The 18,601-nt window shown below is 52.1% G+C and overlaps 1 protein-coding gene across 1 annotated transcript in view; it reads right to left on the bottom strand.

The window, feature by feature from the left end:
* Nucleotides 1–2,923: 2,923 nt before the first annotated feature.
* The window catches only part of Iqgap3 (IQ motif containing GTPase activating protein 3), a 38,481-nt gene continuing 22,803 nt past the window's right edge, over nt 2,924–18,601 (bottom strand). Inside the window, exons 20-38 of the mRNA XM_023713840.1 lie at nt 15,985–16,068; nt 15,790–15,861; nt 15,634–15,703; nt 13,508–13,716; nt 12,261–12,413; nt 11,859–12,022; nt 11,370–11,594; nt 10,416–10,556; nt 9,671–9,755; nt 9,027–9,259; nt 8,603–8,735; nt 8,390–8,492; nt 7,793–7,919; nt 6,860–6,947; nt 6,005–6,217; nt 5,443–5,609; nt 5,117–5,218; nt 4,538–4,646; nt 2,924–3,836 (exon numbers count right to left, since the gene is read on the bottom strand). Coding sequence (XP_023569608.1) covers nt 3,723–3,836; nt 4,538–4,646; nt 5,117–5,218; nt 5,443–5,609; nt 6,005–6,217; nt 6,860–6,947; nt 7,793–7,919; nt 8,390–8,492; nt 8,603–8,735; nt 9,027–9,259; nt 9,671–9,755; nt 10,416–10,556; nt 11,370–11,594; nt 11,859–12,022; nt 12,261–12,413; nt 13,508–13,716; nt 15,634–15,703; nt 15,790–15,861; nt 15,985–16,068 — 2,592 coding nt within the window. The 3' untranslated portion in view covers nt 2,924–3,722. The remainder of the gene's footprint in view (nt 3,837–4,537; nt 4,647–5,116; nt 5,219–5,442; nt 5,610–6,004; nt 6,218–6,859; nt 6,948–7,792; nt 7,920–8,389; nt 8,493–8,602; nt 8,736–9,026; nt 9,260–9,670; nt 9,756–10,415; nt 10,557–11,369; nt 11,595–11,858; nt 12,023–12,260; nt 12,414–13,507; nt 13,717–15,633; nt 15,704–15,789; nt 15,862–15,984; nt 16,069–18,601) is intronic.

Raw genomic sequence — 18,601 nt, 5'->3', positions numbered from 1 at the left:
ACAAGTACTGTATGTTGTCTGGGCAAGAGCAGTCGGAACTGGGGATTGAACTCAGGTCCTTATGCTTGCCAAGCAAGCACTTATTCTACTGAGCTATCTCCCCAGCCCCTTATTTTTATTTTTATTTTTTTGTGGTAGTGGTACCAGGGATCAAACTCAGGACCTTGCACTTGCCAGGCAAGCGCTTATTCCACTGGGCTATCTTCCTGGTCCTGCATTTATTTTTGAGCCAAGGTCTCAGTATGTAGTTCAGGCAAGCCTTGAACTCAAGGCAGTCTTTCTTGTTTTTTTTTTTTTTTTTTTTTTTTTTTGGCAGAATCAGGGATTGAACTCAGGCCATTGCACTTGCCAGGCAAACGGTTAATTCTACTGAGCTATTTCCCTGGCCCCTCAAGGCAGTCTTTCTGTCTCAGCCTCCAAGAGCTGAGATTACAGGTGTGTACCACCAAATTTAGCAACAAAGAATTTTATCTTTGTTTCAAACTTTATTTGCATAAGTTTTAGTTTTGAGGAAGCCAGTTTATTTTTTTTCTTTTGTTACTTGTCATTTTGGTCTCTTAGTGTTACAGTGATCCCTCACTTGTGGTGGAAGTTACATGACAAGTGATAAGTGAAAATCAGGGAAGTACAGACATTGTATTTTGGTATTTATATATATTAAAGCTTTATAAACCCTTCCCACACTCTTATAAACCTTTCCCACACTTTTAAAAACACTTCTAATTTTCTTTGGTGGAACCAGAGATTGAACTCAGGGCCTTGTGCTTGCCAGGCAAGTGCTTATTTTACTGAGCCATCTCTCCGGCCCCAAAACACTTCTAATGTTAACCATTTTCTTTCTTTCTTTTTTTTTTTTAATTTTTATTTATTTATGTGTGTGTGTGTGTGTGTGTGTGTGTGTGTGTGTGGCCAGCTCAGCCCACCAGGGGGCGGGGCTGGCTGGCATGTGGTGCTGGGGGATTGAATCGCAGTCCCTGTGCTTTGCTAAGTTTGTTCTAAGTAGGTGCTTTAGACCACTGAGCCATCTCACCAGCCCAATGTTAACCATTTTTTAAACTTGTAAATCTACATAATTTTAACATTTGTATACTGTACAGTACTGCAAAATCCTGCGATATAGCGAAAAATCCACAATAAATTAGGTTGGTATGTTTTGAAAACTGGCAAAACAGTGAGTCCGTGAAAAAGTTGAACTGCAGAATAGTGAGGGTTTACTGTATTGCCCAGTATAGCGGACTGCCATCCTGCTGCCTCAGCCTCAGAGTAGATGTGATTATAGGTGTGCACCACCAGGCCTGACTGTAGGCTTTTCTTTGTGGTACAAGTGATCAAACCCAGTGCCTTCCTGCTGAGCTACATCTCCAGCCTTCTAAAAAGCTTTTTGAGCTGGGTGTGGTGCATGGCTAATCCTAGCACTTAGGAGGCTAAGGCAGGAGGATCACCTGAAATTTGAGGTCATCTTGGGCTACATAAATGAGTTCAAGGCCAACCTTGCACATGGTAAGGCTATCTATCTTAAAACACAAACAACCCCCCTCCAAAAAAAAAATGTTTTCTGAAGTCAGATCTTGGCATTGTTCAGAGTAGAAGCCTCCTACCATAGCCTCCTAGTATGGGCCTGAATTTAAAGCCCTATTCTGCCCCTTACCAGCTAAGCACAGACATTTATCCAAGCCTCTAAACAAAGATGGTGGCCACTTATCTTTACTGCAAGCATGAAATGCTCAAGTATCCCAGCCTGTGACGGCCCGGTAACAGTAACTTTTGTGACACTTGTGTGTGTGGACGTGTGGCTGAGTGCATGCGATTGTGGGAAGCATCAGTGTTGGAACTGCTTGGTGGGTGTGAGATTTTTAATGACTGAGCACATGTAGAAACCAGGACCCACTGGTATGTGTCACTGTCACCCAGAGCAAGGCAGCACTTGAAGTCGGCTGTGACATGTGAAGGGGGGGAAGCTGTGACTGAGATTGAATGTGACAGCAAGACAGATCCTGAGTGACAGAGGGAGCAGAGTGGAGGGAGTAGGCTGTGCCAGGAGCACGGTGGGGCCCAATCCGGCTGCTTGGGAGTTCAGATGTCAAGGCAGGTGTCTGTCACACGTCTCCTCCCCATGGCCCTCTGCTCCCTGAGAGGGTGAGGGAGGGGCTTCCTCCCAGGAGAGGGCCTAGTGCTCAGAGCACTGAGCCCACAGTTCCTAAGGAGCCTCAGCTCAGGCATCTTTGTGCTGTCACCTGACTCAGGGACCCTGTGCCAGTGGGTGGAGCACAGGTCTGATTACCCTGTTCTGCCTTGGTCTTCAGAGTGGCTGATAAAAACAGAACTGAAACTCAAGCATTCCTCCCTCTTCTTCCCCCAAGAGGGAAAAGAGGAGCAAATGTCCCACCTAGTTAAGCTTTTCCTAGCTGCTACAGGCAGAGAGGGGGCCTGTCCCCAGCTTCCAAAGGGCTGTAGGAAGGGTCCCCACTTCTCCAGGGAAGCTTTGCAGAACTTGAAGCCTGCACTATGGGAAGTAAAATAAGGGCGTTCAATAGATGTGGGTGCAACATCTACTTTTATTAAGATGAGATCAGAGGGCAACAGGAATAGGAAGTTGGAAGATATGGGGTGGACAGAAACAGGCGGCCAAGGCAGGACAGATCTAAGTGACTGCTGGGAGAGCAGCTCTGAGGCCCAAAGTTCCTGTCAGTGACAGAATGGGGAGACTGCTCTCTGCCCTGTAGGAAGCTGAGATAAAGAGCTCTTACACACAATGGAAACTCTACTGCCTTCACCTAAGGAACTTCATCCTTTATTATTTTTTGGTGTTGGAAATGGAACCCAGTGCCTCACACATGCTGGCCATGAATTCTACCACTGAGCTACCTTACAAACCCTTTCTAATTTTTTTTTTCCTTTCTAAAAGTTCTGACACAAGCTCTCAATAAGTTGCCCAGGCTGCTCTAGAACTTGTGATCCTCCTGCCTCAGCCTCCTGAGGAGCTAGGATTACAGGTAAGGTGACTTTAATACAAGGTAGGGAAGACAGGCATGGCTACTAGTTTGAAAAAGGGAAACAAGAACTTTCTTTGGGCTGAAAAGATGAAAACATAAACACCATGATTAAGGCTGTACAATGATGTGGAGCACAGGGGTGAGACAGAATAAATATTCTAGTTGCCCACAAATAAAACATGCCATAAAAAAGGGAATGACTTGAGCTTCACAGAAAGACAACAGAACCACTGCCATGTGGACATCAATAAGCTCTGCACTCTTGACATGTGGGGGGTTTTGGCAGGGCCCAGACACCCACTGTGATGAAGGGGAGCTGGGGCAGAGAGCCTGGTGCCAGCTCTGGGAGTCCATAGAGGAGAAGGATCAAAGGGAACCAGGCACTGGGGCAGTGCTGGTCCTACTGGGGTGACCACAGGAGGGCAGTCCCAAACACGAACCAGCAGCTTTCCCCAGCAAAGGGCAGATCCAAGTTACACTGCACTGGTTGGGAGACTTAGCGCTTGTGTGGTGTAGAAAAACCACAGTTGGACCTAGGGCTAGGCCCACTCCAGGAGCAGCCGGACATCCTGTGCCCAGACAGGCAACCCCTCCCAGCTCGGGAGAGGCGAGAATTTGTGAGCCTGGCATGTGCTGAGCTCCAGTGTCTGCAGGGAAACGGAGTCAGGAGCTGGTGTTAAAGCAGAGCATGAGTGAGGATTTGGGGCCTTGGCTGGCAGCCGCTGCCTGTCACTTCCGCAAGAACTTCTTGTTGAGGAGGAAAATGAGGAGGTTGACATTGACTTTGGCCTTGTTGAAGAGCTTCATGACGGCGACACCCTCGTACTGGAGCTGCAGGAGGTCCTGGAGGGAAGGGACAGGAGGGGCTGAAAGATTCTGGCTGGGGCCCAGCTGGCCTGCAACTCCCGAGCATCGTGGAGCCTGCCCAGTCCTTGGGGCTGTGACCCTGAAAACCCTCTTCACCTATGAGGAAAACAAGACTGAGAAAGCAGATGGCGATTTGGCCAAATGAAAACTTACTCAGAGCCAGGCTTGAAATCAGTTTTTCACTCAAAAGGCAAAACAGGGGCCAGGAAGATGGCTCAGTAGAATAAGTACTTGTCTGGCAAGCGCAAGGGTCTGAGTTCAATCCCCAGTTCCAGAAAAAAAAAAAAAAAGGCAAAACAGCAGAGCAGAATGATTTGGACTTAAAAATCACAGCTTCCAAAAAAAAAAAAAAAAGAAAGAAAAAAAAAATCATTGCTTCCCTGAACACTGCTCTGACTTAGGCTGGCTGCTTAACCTTTTGCCTCAGAGCCTGTAACACAGGATGATGTTTCCGAGCTTGGGGGATTAAGTGAGGTAAGAGGGAGAGCCCCTGACTGGGACAGTGCTTTGGATATTAATCCTGTGCTCACACCAGCCAGCTGTGCTGTCCCCTGGTGTGAACTGATCAGGCCATCAGGGCTGCCTGGGGGATACCCACATATGCCAGGAAAGCCACGCTGGACACTCTAGGTGAGGCCTGGCCCAGCAGGGCTCCAGGACTCACGGTGTCCCCTCACCTGATAGTGAAGCTGAAATCGCTCCATGTCCACGCCCAGGAATTTGGCATTTACTTCAAACTTTCCTGCCTCATCTCCGGGGGTGATGTCAAAGATGACATTTCTGAAGCTGTCAGGAACAGGATTCAGCACAGGGGTCTATCACCTCTTCCCAGGGCCACAGCCCTACTCTTGCTACTCCTCATCCTGGGCAGCGGTGTCTTCCAGAGCCAGGCTTCCCTGCCCTGTCCTTCCCAGAAGCCCAGCTCCTAGTGTTCTGTCCTCTCCCAATTTCTCCATCTCTCCTCTCTGTAATGGGGATCAAACCCAGAGGCAAGCTACCTTTGAGCTACACCCAGCCCCACCCCTTTTTATTTTGAGGTAGGGTCTCCATAAGTTGCCCAGATAAGACTTGTGACTCTCCTGCTTCAGCCTCCTTCAGTGCTAGGATTATAGGTCCACACCATCTCACTCAGTACAATGGCTCTATTCAACTCCTGGAAGCTTTTCCAGCTTTCTAGAACTGTGCTAGACCATTTCTGCTGTCCTTTCCTTCTCCCCGGAAACTCAAGCTCCATCCGAGTTGTTCCCTCTACATACTGAGAAGTGGGGAGATCTTCAATTTCCAGCAAGACACCCTTCTCCAGGAGCTGGGCAGCAGTGTAATGAAGGGATGGCTGCTTCTTCCCCTTTCCAGAACTCCTGATTAAAAGAAGCCCCAGAGAATTCACACTCAAGCTCTGTACCACCAAAGACACTTGTTCTTCGTGGCTGACAGGAAGGAAGCCAGGCCCCAAGGGAGTTTCTCACCGGAGGAGGACAGGGAAGGGATCTGTACTTGAGCCCCAGACTTTGGCAGTGAGCCTCACAGAGTTGGCGGGGGACTGGGGTGGGGATCATGCTATGTTGGCGTGCTGGTAACATACTTAGAGCTGGGGGCCAGGTGGTCCAAGCAGGCCCGGATGTACTGGCTGTAGTAGTCGCCCTGTTCCTCATAGAAGGTCGTCTTAGCGTTCAGGCCCTGGAAAGTGGCCTGCAGCTTTACCAGCTCTGCCTTCCGCCGCTGCCGGTGCCTACGCTGATTGCGGATGTCCTGGAGGTTGGAGGTGGAAGGGGGTGTCAGGTGGTCCTTCCTGGCCAGAGAGCCTCGGGCCAGCCACTGTGAGGATGTTTGGGAACACAGGAAGAGGCAGGCTTCCTCTGGGAGGGTGGCATCTCAAGGCTGTCACAGCAGACTCATGAGGCAAATCTTCAGGGCTCTCTTTACAAAAGTGCTTTCTAAATTACTTTTTCAATAAAAGTTGTAAGAATCTCTGTCTGTGGCTAATTCTAGGCACTTTCCTTCCAAGAGCAGCCTCAGCCTTCCTCTGGCTGGGACTCATACACTAGGGAGAGGCCTGCCCTTACTATGCCAACAGAATGGACCCCCAGGTGTGCACACAGGCCCCATACACGCATGCAGCAGGCACACAGGACCCACGCTGGTACCTTGGCCAGCTCGTCCACTAGTGCCTGGTAGCCATTGCTGGCACTGACCAAGCCCAGGCTCTCCAGCTGGCGCAGGTTCCGCAGGACACGCCGCTGTTTCTCTGCCAGTGGCAGGAAGGAGTGAGCAGTCAGCGAGCGGTGTCGTCGCAGTGGCTCTGGGGTCTGAGCCTCACAGGCTTGTCGCTGCCACATCAGTCGCTTGTGGGCTGCTTCCTGGGGGACAGAGATGCTGGAGGGGGCCCCACTGGACCCTACCTCCATGTCCCCAAACTGGAGAAGGGGCAGCTGTGTGCTTTGCTGGGGGTTACTGGGAAAGTGTCCTCAGAGCCTAGATTCTGCAGGATGGTGGCAGGGAAGAGTGTGGCTGGCAGCTCATCAAAGTGTGATATCACAGATGGCAGTGGGAAGCAAAGGAGACCCAAGCAGAAGCCACAGGACCTCGTAGATGCAGGCCATGACTTCCCAACACTGGAGCTCTGTGTTGTGGCTCCAGGGTGTGCGTGGCACTTCCTTTCTGTCCCGGGTTTCAGGACCTGCCTGTCTCTGCTGGCCATCTCCACCTTGTCTCCAGGAGGCCCCCAGTTCCTCATCCACCTCCTGCCTCTTACCTCTAGGCTCCAAGCAGGTCTCCCCTTTTTCTGAAGCAAAAGGTGGCCTCCACTCCCCCAGGTGCCTTGGCTGTCACTTTAGGAGGGAGGTGGGCTCCTAGCACTGCAGTCTGGGTACACTGAGGCTGTTGGGTGAGGGCAGCGGTGTGGCCCCCATAGCTCTCATTTCAGGTCTGCTGGGCAGACTGTGAAGGAATCAGCAGCGCAGGGATGATGACACAGAGCTGTGGGCTGGCCAGCCCCTTACCTGCTCTCTGGGAGCTGAGAGGGACAGGATCTCCTCCAGGGAGTCCCCAGGGTGGAACTGTATGAGGTCAGCCAGCATCTGCTTGGTGCTGCAGGAGATAGCAGTAGTCAGAAGAGGGGCAGGGAAGGGCCTGGCTAGGGGTTGGCCAGAGAACTGAGGGTGGGCAGACCTTGCCACATGCCCCAGCTGCACTGGATGCCAGGGGAACAGGAACAAGCAAGGGCTTGGCAGGTAGTGTCTAAAACACCTTGTGTTTGCCAGACAGGTGCTTATGCCTCTGAGCTGTCTCCCTGCCCAACACCTTGTTCTTGAACTATCTTCCTCTGAGTCCTTCAGCTCTAGTACACACTCCTCCTGCCACCTAGGTGTCTCCTTATAGGAACTCCCACTGCATCTGACAATGTCTTCCTCCTGGAGCAGTCTGCCTACGGGCAGGTCCACCCCAGCCCTACCCTGCCTCATTGGCAGGGAGGTGGAGCTGGTGACCTGGCTCCTCTTTTGCCAAGATGACCAGCCTAGGTCAGCCCTATCTAGGGTCCTGCCTCACTTTTGCAGAGAAGCCTTTAGGGGGATTAGGACATGAGGTCTTCCGCTCCTCGGTACAGGGTCTTGCAGGACTCTTGTTCTCTGCAGACCATTCCCAACCTCGGGTTGGTTCATGAAGTTAAGGAGCAGTAGTTAAGGCAAGAAGCATGTGGGAAGCAGTGTTTCAAAATCACGCACTGCCAGGAACCACCCCTTTGCTCGCTGCGGTCACACCATGGCCAGAGCCCAGGTTCTGGAAGCACCGTGGAAGGGGAGGGGGAAGTGAGCTGCAGGTAGAGCTTCCTGAAGAACGAGGGGCCCAACAAAAAAGTGAAAAGTGACCCCCAGAGCGGGCCTCTGGACTGGCCGAGGGCTGGGTGCTGGAAGACGGGGCAGAGGCCCACCCACCTCAGAAGCAGGCTCTGGGTATTGGTGTCATCAGCCTCTGCTTCCAGACCTTCAAACTTGTTGATGAGTGTCAGGGACACTTCGAGCTTGCTCAGGTCCAGATGCCCATCTGCAGCTATGCTCTCCCCTGAGGAGGGCGAGGCATGAGAGGGACAGGGACATGAGCATGCATGTAACAGAGTTGCACATCCCTTCTGGGAAGGCTTCCCACATGGCCCCAGCTGCCACCCCAGGCTCCCAACCCTGCACACCCACACAGGACCTGGCTCCCCTCACCACCTTGACCCTGCCCTGGCATCACCGTAAGTCAGTCTACCCACTCCACAGCCCCAGAATCCTCCTCAGAAGAGAAGCCTTCGGGGACCCCCCACAGGCCCTGTCCTCCCACATCTCCCACACATGACCTAATCTGCCACTGACACGATGATACTGGTCCTTCTGCTGCCTGTCCACCCTCTCCTTAGTCTGCAGACTTGTGTCCATCTCAAGAGCAACAGCATGTGGGAGGGAGCCAGGCTATGTGGGCACGTGCTTGTGCCCTGTCCGCCTGCGTGACTGTCTCTCTCTTGGGCACAGCTGGCATGGAGCAGTGCGTACCAATGAGGTCAGAGATGGTGGGAAGATCCCCAAGGTCATCCAGGAGCTGGTGCAAGGGGTCCTGGGGATCGGGGGCGATCCAGTCCTGGTGTTCCAGCAGTAGCTGAGACAGAGGCAAGAAAGGGGCTGCAGGAGCCAAGCCAGGCTTTCCTCCCAGCTCTAGCCAACCCCTGCCCTCATCCTGCCAGTGCCTGCCAGGGTGCAGCCCCTCACCCTGTGAGTGTTAATCAGCTCCCCCACGGTGATGTACACCACAGGCTTGGCCACAGCCACCATGTCTGAGTACTCGTCCATCGCAAAACGCTCCTCTGGCTCTGGTACCTGGCAGGCTTTGTAGATGAACTTCCTGTCCCCAGAAAAAAGGCCTGTGAGAGTGGGCAGGGTGGCACCCTGCAGTGTTCTGTCCTTGCCAGCCCTTACTGGCCTCTCTGGTGATGGCTTGAGCCAGTCTGACTCAGGCTCAGCTCCTGTCCAACTTATGTCCCAATATCCTGTACAAGCCAACCCCTCCTCTTGAGAGGCCTCCCCAGGCTATCCCCCAGCTGGCTCACTGCCCTTCACCTCTGGGCCTCTCATCTCATGCATCCTGGGGGCAAACAGGAGAGGGATGGAGGAATGGAACACTGAGACCCAAGACCTGAACTTGAGATGTGTCTCCTCCAGGTAGTCGTTTAGGACCCGCAGGTGCTGGCTCTCCCCAGAGAAAGTCTTGCCGGCTGCTGCATGCTGCAGGAGCTGAGCAATAGCTCCCAGGGTGTGGCGCTGGGGGGCAGCCACGGTGCCACCTGCTGCCATGGCCACAATGTCGAAGGCATCTGGAGCCACCACAGCCGGGTTCAGGAAGCGGTAGTATAGAAGGTTCCCCACCACCTGAGAGCATAGGAAACTCCAGGAGGTCACCCTGATAGCTGTGGCCACAGGATGCCAGTTCTCACGCTGAAGGCCTACCTGGTTCATCTCCACACTTCACAGAGAACAAAGACCCAGAGCAGGGAGGCAACTTGCCAAGGTCATGCAGTACACTTGAGCAGAGTGGGAGTGGAACCCAGACCTCCTTGAAAGGAAGCCCAGTGCTGCCTACCCTGTCACTCATACCCAGCTGCCTTTCCTCCAGTCACCCGAAGGCCTGCTGGTGGGCTGGGCTCTATTTATATGGAAGAATAGACTTTCTCCTCCAGATTTGACAGCGTGGGCTTTCTGCCCTTGTGTTTTCGGGGATCATGGGCACCAACAAGGCAAAGCAGGGCTCTCTAGGTGGCAGAGGGGAGACTCTATACTTGCCTTATAGACCTCGCTCTCTGCAGCATCAGGGAACTTTTCCACCAGGGTTGTCTTCAGGACTTTGGCCACATATCGCATCCCATACCTGGGAAGAAAGTGACAGGCATGGCTCTGTTCATCTCTCTGTCCCAGGGCCCAAGGTGTGAGAGACTAGCTGCTTCTCCTTCCTGGCCTCTGCCACATCAGTGTTGACCCAAAGCACTGTCCCTTTGCTGCCAAGCATTCTGGGCCTTGTCCCTGCCTCCTGCCTGGATTAGTACCAGGGACACGGCCCTGCCAACTACGCTTGATTTTGAGACAGGGTCTCACTAGGTAACAAAGCCTGGCTTCAAATTTGCGATCCTCTTGCCTCAGTCTCCCAAATGCTGGGATTATAGGTGTGTACTACCATGCCTGACAAGTTGTTTACCAAAAACTAGTGAATACATTTTAAGAAAGGAGAAAATTATAATGTGCCTCAATGGTTTGAAATATTTCTTATTTCTGGCTGTGGACAAGAGTGCCATTTTACCCCCATTTGCTCTCAGACAACACTGTCTGCAACATCATTCCCGGTTTCTTCTTCTGGCTCTGGTGACATATTGCTGGGACACAAACAGCCCACTCACCGCATCCTAGCTCTACTCCCTAGCAGGGGATACAGCCTTCTCACAGCTTCTGAAACCCCTCAGAGCAGTTCCATTCCCCTTCCCACCTGGCCCTCTTCACAGCCCATGCCCAGCCTATGCCAGGCTGTCACACATACGGAATTTGGTCCACAGATGAAGTGATGGCCACAAGGAACTTCTCAGTCATGGCAAGGAGGTTGCGCAGGGAGATGTCCAGGCGTCTTTGCACCTCGGGGTGGCTCAAGGCCTGCTCAGGAGTGACGTCATAGGGGAGATGGCTGGGGTAGGGAAGATGAAGTGAGGCTGGAGCCCATGCTGTCCCTTTTCTTCCCAGACCTGTCCCCTTAAACTCTTCTGGCAACAGTATCACACAGATGTATCAGGACAGCCAGCATGCTAAAGGGAGGGTCAGGATAAGAGGGCTCAAGGAGGAGGGAGGGTGGAAGGCAAGGAAGAAAGAACTGGAGTCCCCATAGGCAGGCTGGGAGTGTGTTGGAAGTGAGAATCTGGCATCTGTGGAGATGCCAAAGGGGACTTGGAAGAGACCACAGTCACATAGTCCTTGCCTGTCACACAGTCCTTCACAGTTGGAACAATAGGAAAGCTGAGGCCCTCGTTAAAGCCTCTTATGCCCTTCAGAGCAGCCTTAGTGGCTCCATTTCTGAGCATCTATGAACTTGACAATGCCCCTGACCTTCAAGGCCAGCCTACCTCTCCCATTATCTCACTCATCTGTAAATCTGAACATTCATTCATCTGTACCCCTCTCAGTAAGGAGCTTAGATCCCAATTCCCAACATAGAGGCTTGCTATTTGCAATCCCTGACACAGCAATTAAGCACATTTGCATATTCATCTGTGCTTATCTTAGGTTAAGCCCACCAGGTCTGGAGTCCCTTACATCAGTTCCCTGTTAATTGCCAGAGGGGGTCTGAAAGGCTACCTTATTTACTCTGGTAGGGTTGGTGCTGTGTTTGCATAAATCAGCATGCTCATTTACATGTCACCTTCAAGCACCCCCAGGCTTCCCAGGGAGGCCCTGCCAAGCTGATCAGAGCATCAGAGTGCTCTCCCTCTGCCGATCTGCTCACCTGCGCTGCCCTGTCTGGGCCTCAGTCTGGTTGATCCAGCTCTTATAGAGGTGGACAGGGTCAGTGTGGACGCTGAGCACTTTGTCCTCCAGAACGTCCTGGATAACTTTGCCCAGGATCTCCCGCAGGGCACTCTGTCCCCTCTCATTACGGTAGAATCTCACCACCAGCCTCACCACAGTTGGGTTGCCAGTCACCACGTCCTGGGGGTGTTCCACCTTTGACCTGTGGTTCAAGAGGTCAGAGACACTAGCTCCATGCCTTGGTGTAGGACAGGTAGCTGCTTTTCCTTTTTGTGATGTTGGATCACCCCATCTCTGTCTCAAACTTTCTGCTCACACACCAGCCCATCATGCTGTGTAGAAATATCTTAGTCTCTCCCCAGGAGGCCAATCTACCTTGAACCTCAATGAATGTCACCTTGTGAAGTAGCCACAGGGACCTCTCAGCCCCCACCCCACCCCCACTCCTGTGCTTGGGAGAACCCACTCAATCTCCTCCTGAAGTGCAGTCTTAAATAGCTGGAGCAGAAGGTAGGCCTCCCGGAGGTTGGAGGCATAGTTGTACAGACTGAAGATCACCGCCTCCATGAATTTAGTGGTTTTGTTCTGTGGCATCTGGAAGATGAGCTTGGCCAGGTAGATGGGCTGGGTCTGCGAGCAACAGGGGACAGGAAGGGCTGAGGATATAAGGGGAAGACTTTCTGCTGGAAACTTGGGGCATGGCAAGCATTCGCATGCCTTCTCGGGGCACTGAGGATATTCCAGACAAACAAAACAGGAAGGGGGCATTAGGATTATGGGAAAGGATGTCATGTATGAGAGGAAAGGATAAAGAAAAAGCCTCCAAAGTCCTGGAGAATGGCTTCTCCTTCCAGCACCCTCTGCTTACCTGCAGCAGGTAGAAGAGGTGCTGGTAAGCTTCTAGCTTCTGCCGTTTCTCTTTGCTCAGCGACTTTAGTCCCTTCTGCTTGTCCAGAACCATCATGTCAGACAGCTGCTCCTTGTTCTTCTTGGTCAGCTTCTTACAGTGGGAGATCACCTCCTGCGGGGCAGTGGGGCTACAACCAGGCTGGGATGGACCGAGCTTGGAGCATATGTTTTAAAACTCATGCCTGGGCTTTCTGTTGTCCAGAGAACAGGACTGAGCCAGGAGAAAGCAATGGTTTGGGGTTGAGAGGGCCCCTTGCTACCCAGAGCTTGTATCTGTCACCTTTGCTCTAATAGGGGGTGAGCCCTCAAAGACAACTGAGTTCATGCTGAGGGACTGTGTCTACTCCCTTTTCACTACTATTTCCTATTAGACTATTCTACATATTTGAGGTGGCGATGTCATTCTGTCACTACATACTTATGTGTAACTTAATGGGGCTGGTGAGATAGCCAAAGTGCCTGCTTAAGGGGGCTAGGGAGATGGCTCAGTGGAATAAGCGCTTCCCTGGCAAGTGCAAGGGCCTGAGTTCAATCCCCGGTTCCGCAAAAAACAAACAACAACAAAAAACAAAGTGCCTGCTTAGGCTTAGGCAAGTACAGAGACCAGGTTCAATCCCCAGCACCACATGCCGCTCAAACCCTACCCCCAGGGCCAATAATCCCAGCTCTGGGGAGGCTGAAAACAGGAGGATCACTAGAAATCTGAGCTGCATAGTGAGACCTTTTAACAACCAAATACATTGAAAAAGAAAAAAAAAAAGAATGTAATTTAAGGATGTGGAAGTCCTTACTGATTCTGCATACTGATTTCTGCATTTGGCTTGGAGGGAGACACTGGCATTATCTTGCTAAGTAGTTCAAGCTGGCCTTGGACTTGCTTTTGTAGTCCAGGCTGGCCTAAACTCATAGCGGCCCTCCAACCTCAGGTCTTGGGAGTGTTGGGATTAAAAGTGTGAGCCACCACGCCTGGCTCCTCCTAGTTTGTTAACAGGAAACAAATTTAGAGGTTAAAAGACCACCTACTGCCAGTCCCCAGGAATCAGCACAGCCAGGTGCTACAGTTCTGCCTCCAGGGTTCTTCCTACTATATCACAAGGTCAGAGGACCACTGGAGAAAGGACTGGCATGATAAAACCCACAAGCACGGGAGTTCCTTAGCAACAGAGAATGGTTAGCAGGCCTCCGCACAGGCGCTCATCCCCTCACCTGCAGTGTGATCCGGTTCTTAACCAGCAGGCCGATCTTGATGTCCATGAGGTTGAGGTCCTGCTCCAGCTGCTGATTGGAGCGAATCTTCCTGACCACTTCTTCCTGCAGCTTCAGCAGCTCCGCCTCAGCAGAGAAGTCTTGCTGACTTTGGTTCAGGAGGTGGGTGAACCTGCGCACCACGCTGAGGGGAGGGTGGGCAGCGTGCACTGGGGAAGGACAGCGTGTGGGACTGGTGTATATGCTAGGGAAGTCCTCACTGGTTCCTACCCAGAGTCACCCTCTGCAGCCCCCAGCTCCCCATAGGCTTTTCTGACTGGTTCTGCTTGCTACTTCCCAGCCAGGCCTGTCCCTGAGCAGGGATGATAGCCTGTGACTGACACGACAGACTTGCCCCCAGCCTGGGCCTGTCTCATTGACCTCCCACACTGAAGCCCCAGTTGCCCTGAGGTCCCTCCTGAGGTGGCCTTGTCCCCCACCACACCCCTCCTGCTGGGCTGACCTGCCCCTCCCCCTCTTATTCTCACCACCAGCCTCCACTCAGCCCTGGCTGCCTTGCACAAGGCTCTGACTAGGAGGGTCTGCATGTGAGTTGGCTGTGGGGGCAGATGATATGACAGATGGAGCAGTCAATGAAGTTCAGACTATGGGGCAGTCAGAGCTAGGTGGGGATTTGGTATTTAAGAAAAAAGGCCTCGCCAGGGAGATAGCTCAGCAGCACAGGGCCTGCCCGGCAAGCACAAGGTCCTGAGCTCAACTCCTGGGCAAAAAAAAAAAAGGGGGGGTTACTCAGGAGAATAAGTGCTTGCCTGGCAAGCACAAGGGCCTGAGTTCAATCCCTGGTTCCACAAAAAAATTTAAAAAAAAATCTGGGCTGGGATGGATATTTCTAACCATTTTTAAATCATCTGTGAGGTCAGGCCACTATAACTACCACTTTACCGATGAGTTCACTGAGGCAAAGAGAGGATTAACCTGCCCTAGATTACAGAGCTAGTAATGAATGAAGGAGTTGGATTTGGAAGAGGAAGGCTCTGTGCCTAAAGGCAGTCTACAGCAGAGGAACTGGGCAAATGAACCGCAGCTCACTAGAGCTGGCTAGTACTGTGAGCCTGTCAAGCTTGGGGATTGTGGGAAACAGCAGTGAATTCTAAACCCACCTAGAGCATGGAGAATGCTTCCCAGAGCCAGTGAGGCCTACCTGCTGCAAGGGAAGAGGAGAGAGGGCAAGTGGATGACAGGAAGAGCTGGAGGGCAGCGAGTTCGAGCACCATAATAGCAGTGCAACACCAAAACAGCAAGACAGAAAGGGCCAAGCTGTGGGAGGCGGGAGGGCAAGCAGCTAGCTGCCTGCAGGCAGGTGACTGAGGTCTCTGGGGTGGGGGCAGGGCAGGCAAGGACTGAGTAATGAAGGAGACAATGCCTGATCAGCACAGCCACCCTGAAGCCTGACATTGTAGTTTGCTGCTTCAGGGCCACAGAGGCTGGAGGCAAATGTGGAAATGGGCCATTAGACAGCTCCATCCAGAGGAAGAGGATCCTAGGAGGCTGGGCTTTGGCACTTGAGGACAGAAGTCAAGGGCAGCCTGGAAGGGTCTCCTTAAGGCTTGATATACATATCCAACCTTGGGAATATGGGGCAGAAAGACTGCATGACACACATGGCCTGTACTGAACTACAGAACTCTGCTGGAGGAAGAGTTGTAGGTGGGGGAGAAGGCAAAGTTAGAGACAGTTGGAACCCCAGGGAGAGGAGGTTTCTTTGGGCTCTGGCAGTAGCTGTAGGTGGATAGGGAAGCACTTATTCTACTGAGCCATCTCCTTGGCCCCAAAATTCTTTGTTGTTTTTTTTTTTTTTTTTTTTTTGCAGAACCAGGGATTGAACTCAGACCCTTGTGCTTGCCAGGGAAGCACTTATTCTAAGCTCTAGGTGGATAAACTGAGCCTGGCCAGAGGAGCTTTGCATGGGCCAGGCTGGCTGCTCTTGGAAGGCAGGATATGAGAAATCGATCCAGTTCCTATAGATACCATGCCTTCTTGCCCATGGTGTATTTCAAGAAGGAATACCAGATGGTTCAGGCTCTGAGGGTCCTAGTTCCCCTTCAAAATGGGCAGGGGCAGCTCACCTAACATCTTGTAGTCATCCCGGACTTTCCTGGCTCGGAAAAATGCCTGGATCTTCACAACAGAGTCAACCTGCCACAAACAACCTGCTGGCCACCCTTGTTCTGGTCTTATGGGCAAAGCCTGAACAGGGGGCAAGGAGACAGAATAACACTCACATTCCTTTGGAAGTAGCAGAGTCGTCTTAGGTATCGCTTCCGAGCTGCCCACATCCGGGCCCAGGCCTGGATCTGGGAGGAGAGACACTGTCTCAGAGCTCCGGGCTGGAGACCCACGCTGAGACCCCACCAATTCAGCCAGCTCCAGAGGTCACAAGAGGTGAGAGGGCCCCCCACCCCCATTATCACAGCTACCTTGATTATGGCATCCAGGTTGGCTTTAAAATATTGCAGCTGCTCCAGGTAAAGCTTCCGCTGTCTATAACCCCGCCAATGAGCCTGTAGAACAGAAAACAAAAGAGTCCACCCTAGGTGGGGTATCCTTTGCCCAAGAGCCTTTGGGATGGTAGGAGGAAGTGGGAGGAAAACTGGCCCTGTTCCCAAAACCTTCCAGCTTCAGATCATCACGAGTTTGAAACCACCTGGGCTACAAAGTGAGCTCAAGGCCAGCCTGAACTGCACAGCAAGACCCTGCCTAAAAAAGAACGCGTCCCCCCACCCCGAAAAAACTTAAAGCTTCATGGGAAACACCAAATGGCTGCACGTGTCCTCTGCCACACTCCCTGGTGCCAGCAGACACACACACACACACACACACACACACACACACACACACAACCTCCTCAACACCGCCACCTCACGGAAACTCGACAGATGCAGGCCTAAGAGATGTTAATAGAGCCCACACCCCCTCACCACCTCCACCAGAGCATGTACCATGTCCCCCCAAAATACACTCAGACACCCATGTACAGCCACCCACCGCCTATCACATACTCTGCCGCTCTCCTGTGCACGGAGAGTGGGGAGAGCAGTCCGAGTGCTGCCGTGTGGTCACGGGGCTGGGCACGCACAGACACACAGCCTCTATCCATCTCCGTCCACAGCCACCTGGCGGCCGCCTCCAGGGCTCCTGTCACCCTTCTCTTTACAACAGCACCAGCCAGCTCTTGACTCCAATTCTCAGCAGATCTTCCCAGCAAGATACCCAGCATTCAGCCACTAGCTCCACCCGCCCTGAATCATCTCTTCTGCTTTCCAAAACACACATCTCCTGGCTCCCTCCTCTTGTCTCCTTCCCATGAGCCTCTTCCCTTTCACCCCAGGCTTATTGTGAGATTACTTTTTCTAAAGTACTGCCTGGCTGGAGCATAGTGACACATGCCTATAATCTCATCACTCAGGAGGCTGAGGCAGGAGAATCACCAAGGGCTACCTAGTGAGTTGAAGGCCAGTCTGAAATCTACATAGGGCTTTGTCTCAAACAAATAAAACTTACTGGACAGCACCGCCCTTGGCCCACACCTTGCAGGTCTTGATCAGCTTCCTTGTACACCACATATGACTTTCCACTGCTTTCTCACCTTGAAGATTCTAGTCATGTCGGACATTTTGGTTTTTTCTCTATATGTTAGGCCATTATGCTCTTGTACTTTTGTCCACGGAGCTCTTGTTCTCAACCCCAACTATACTCACGGAAACCCTGGGTTTTAGGAACCACACCATATATCTCCTACTGCATGGGCCTAGAGGCCACTCCACACTGACAGTAGCCATTTGGTCAGATTTAAGAATGTCCTTTCACCTCATCTCTCCTGCCTTTCTACACCAGTTCTAGCCAGGGTTGTACCCAAGGCCCATTTAGTCCTATCAGGACAGGATGTAGAAGAGGTAGTTTGGCCATACTGAAGCTGTCTACACGGATGCCATTTCCACTCTGACCCTCAATGTTCCAGCCCCTACTGCCACCTACAGCCTGCTGTACCCTCTAGAAAGCGCTGTAGGACACAGTGAGGGCCCTGCTCTTTGCTCTTATCCCCTACTTGGCCCCCCCCCCAAGCCTCCTTAAAAATATGTCTGTGGCTGGGGGCATAGCTCAGAGTGACACCACTTGCCTACCCTGAGAAATGCCTGGGTTCGATCACCAACATTGCCAAGCAAAACAAAGCAAACAAAAAGATATACCTGCTAGGTGTGGTGGTGCATGCCTATAATACCAGCACTCGGGAGGCTGAGCCAAGAGGGTTGCTGTCCCTGCCTAGGCTGCCAGCCTGAACTACATAGTGAAACCCTGTCTTAAATTAAAAAGAAAGAAAGAAAGAAAGAAAGAAAGAAAGAAAGAAAGAAAGAAAGAAAGAAAGAAAGAGAGAGACACACACACAGACGGACCGACCTACCAATCTGGATTAGCCAGAATTTAGAACCACGGTTGGGATTCTAGCTAGGGTCAGAGTTTTCAGGAGATTAGTCTTGGTCATACCCAGGCAACTTAATTTGAGTCTTACTTCCTCACAGCGGGGGACAAGTGACCTGAGGCTCTTTTCTATCCCAGGACCCAAGCAGAACCCACAAAGCCCCACTGTGAGTGACAAATGTTTCTCCCACTCCATCCCCTCCCCCGCCAGGGCTCAGTTGTTCTTTTTCATCTCCCTGGTGTGAAATTCCAGCCAGGGCTCAGGAGGGTGGGGTTCCTATGACTCACAGCACCACGTGCAGATTACTGTTCTCATTGCTTCCTGGGAGACGGGTGCCCTGAAAACATAGTTCACAGTGGCCCCCACCATGGCCACACCATGTCTTCATGTCCCACTTAAGCCCCACAATCAACACAGGTGATGAGCACCATCATTATGGATGAGAAAACAAGTGCTGGAGGGGCCTAAGCAAAGTATACAAGGTCACATGACCTGGAAGTGGTAGCACCAGGAGGCAAACTCCAGCCTCTGAGCTCTCAGTTACCACTCTGCAGGTCCAGGTCCTAATCAAGGGCCATCAGCCTGTCTCAGGCTAGACATTTGCCTCTTTCAAGGTT

This window comes from Octodon degus, unplaced genomic scaffold, assembly GCF_000260255.1.
Source record: "Octodon degus isolate 3935 unplaced genomic scaffold, OctDeg1.0 scaffold00032, whole genome shotgun sequence".
NCBI classification, from domain to species: domain Eukaryota; kingdom Metazoa; phylum Chordata; class Mammalia; order Rodentia; family Octodontidae; genus Octodon; species Octodon degus.
Note: the sequence above shows the minus strand (reverse complement) of the source record. Positions and strands in the feature narration are given on the sequence as shown.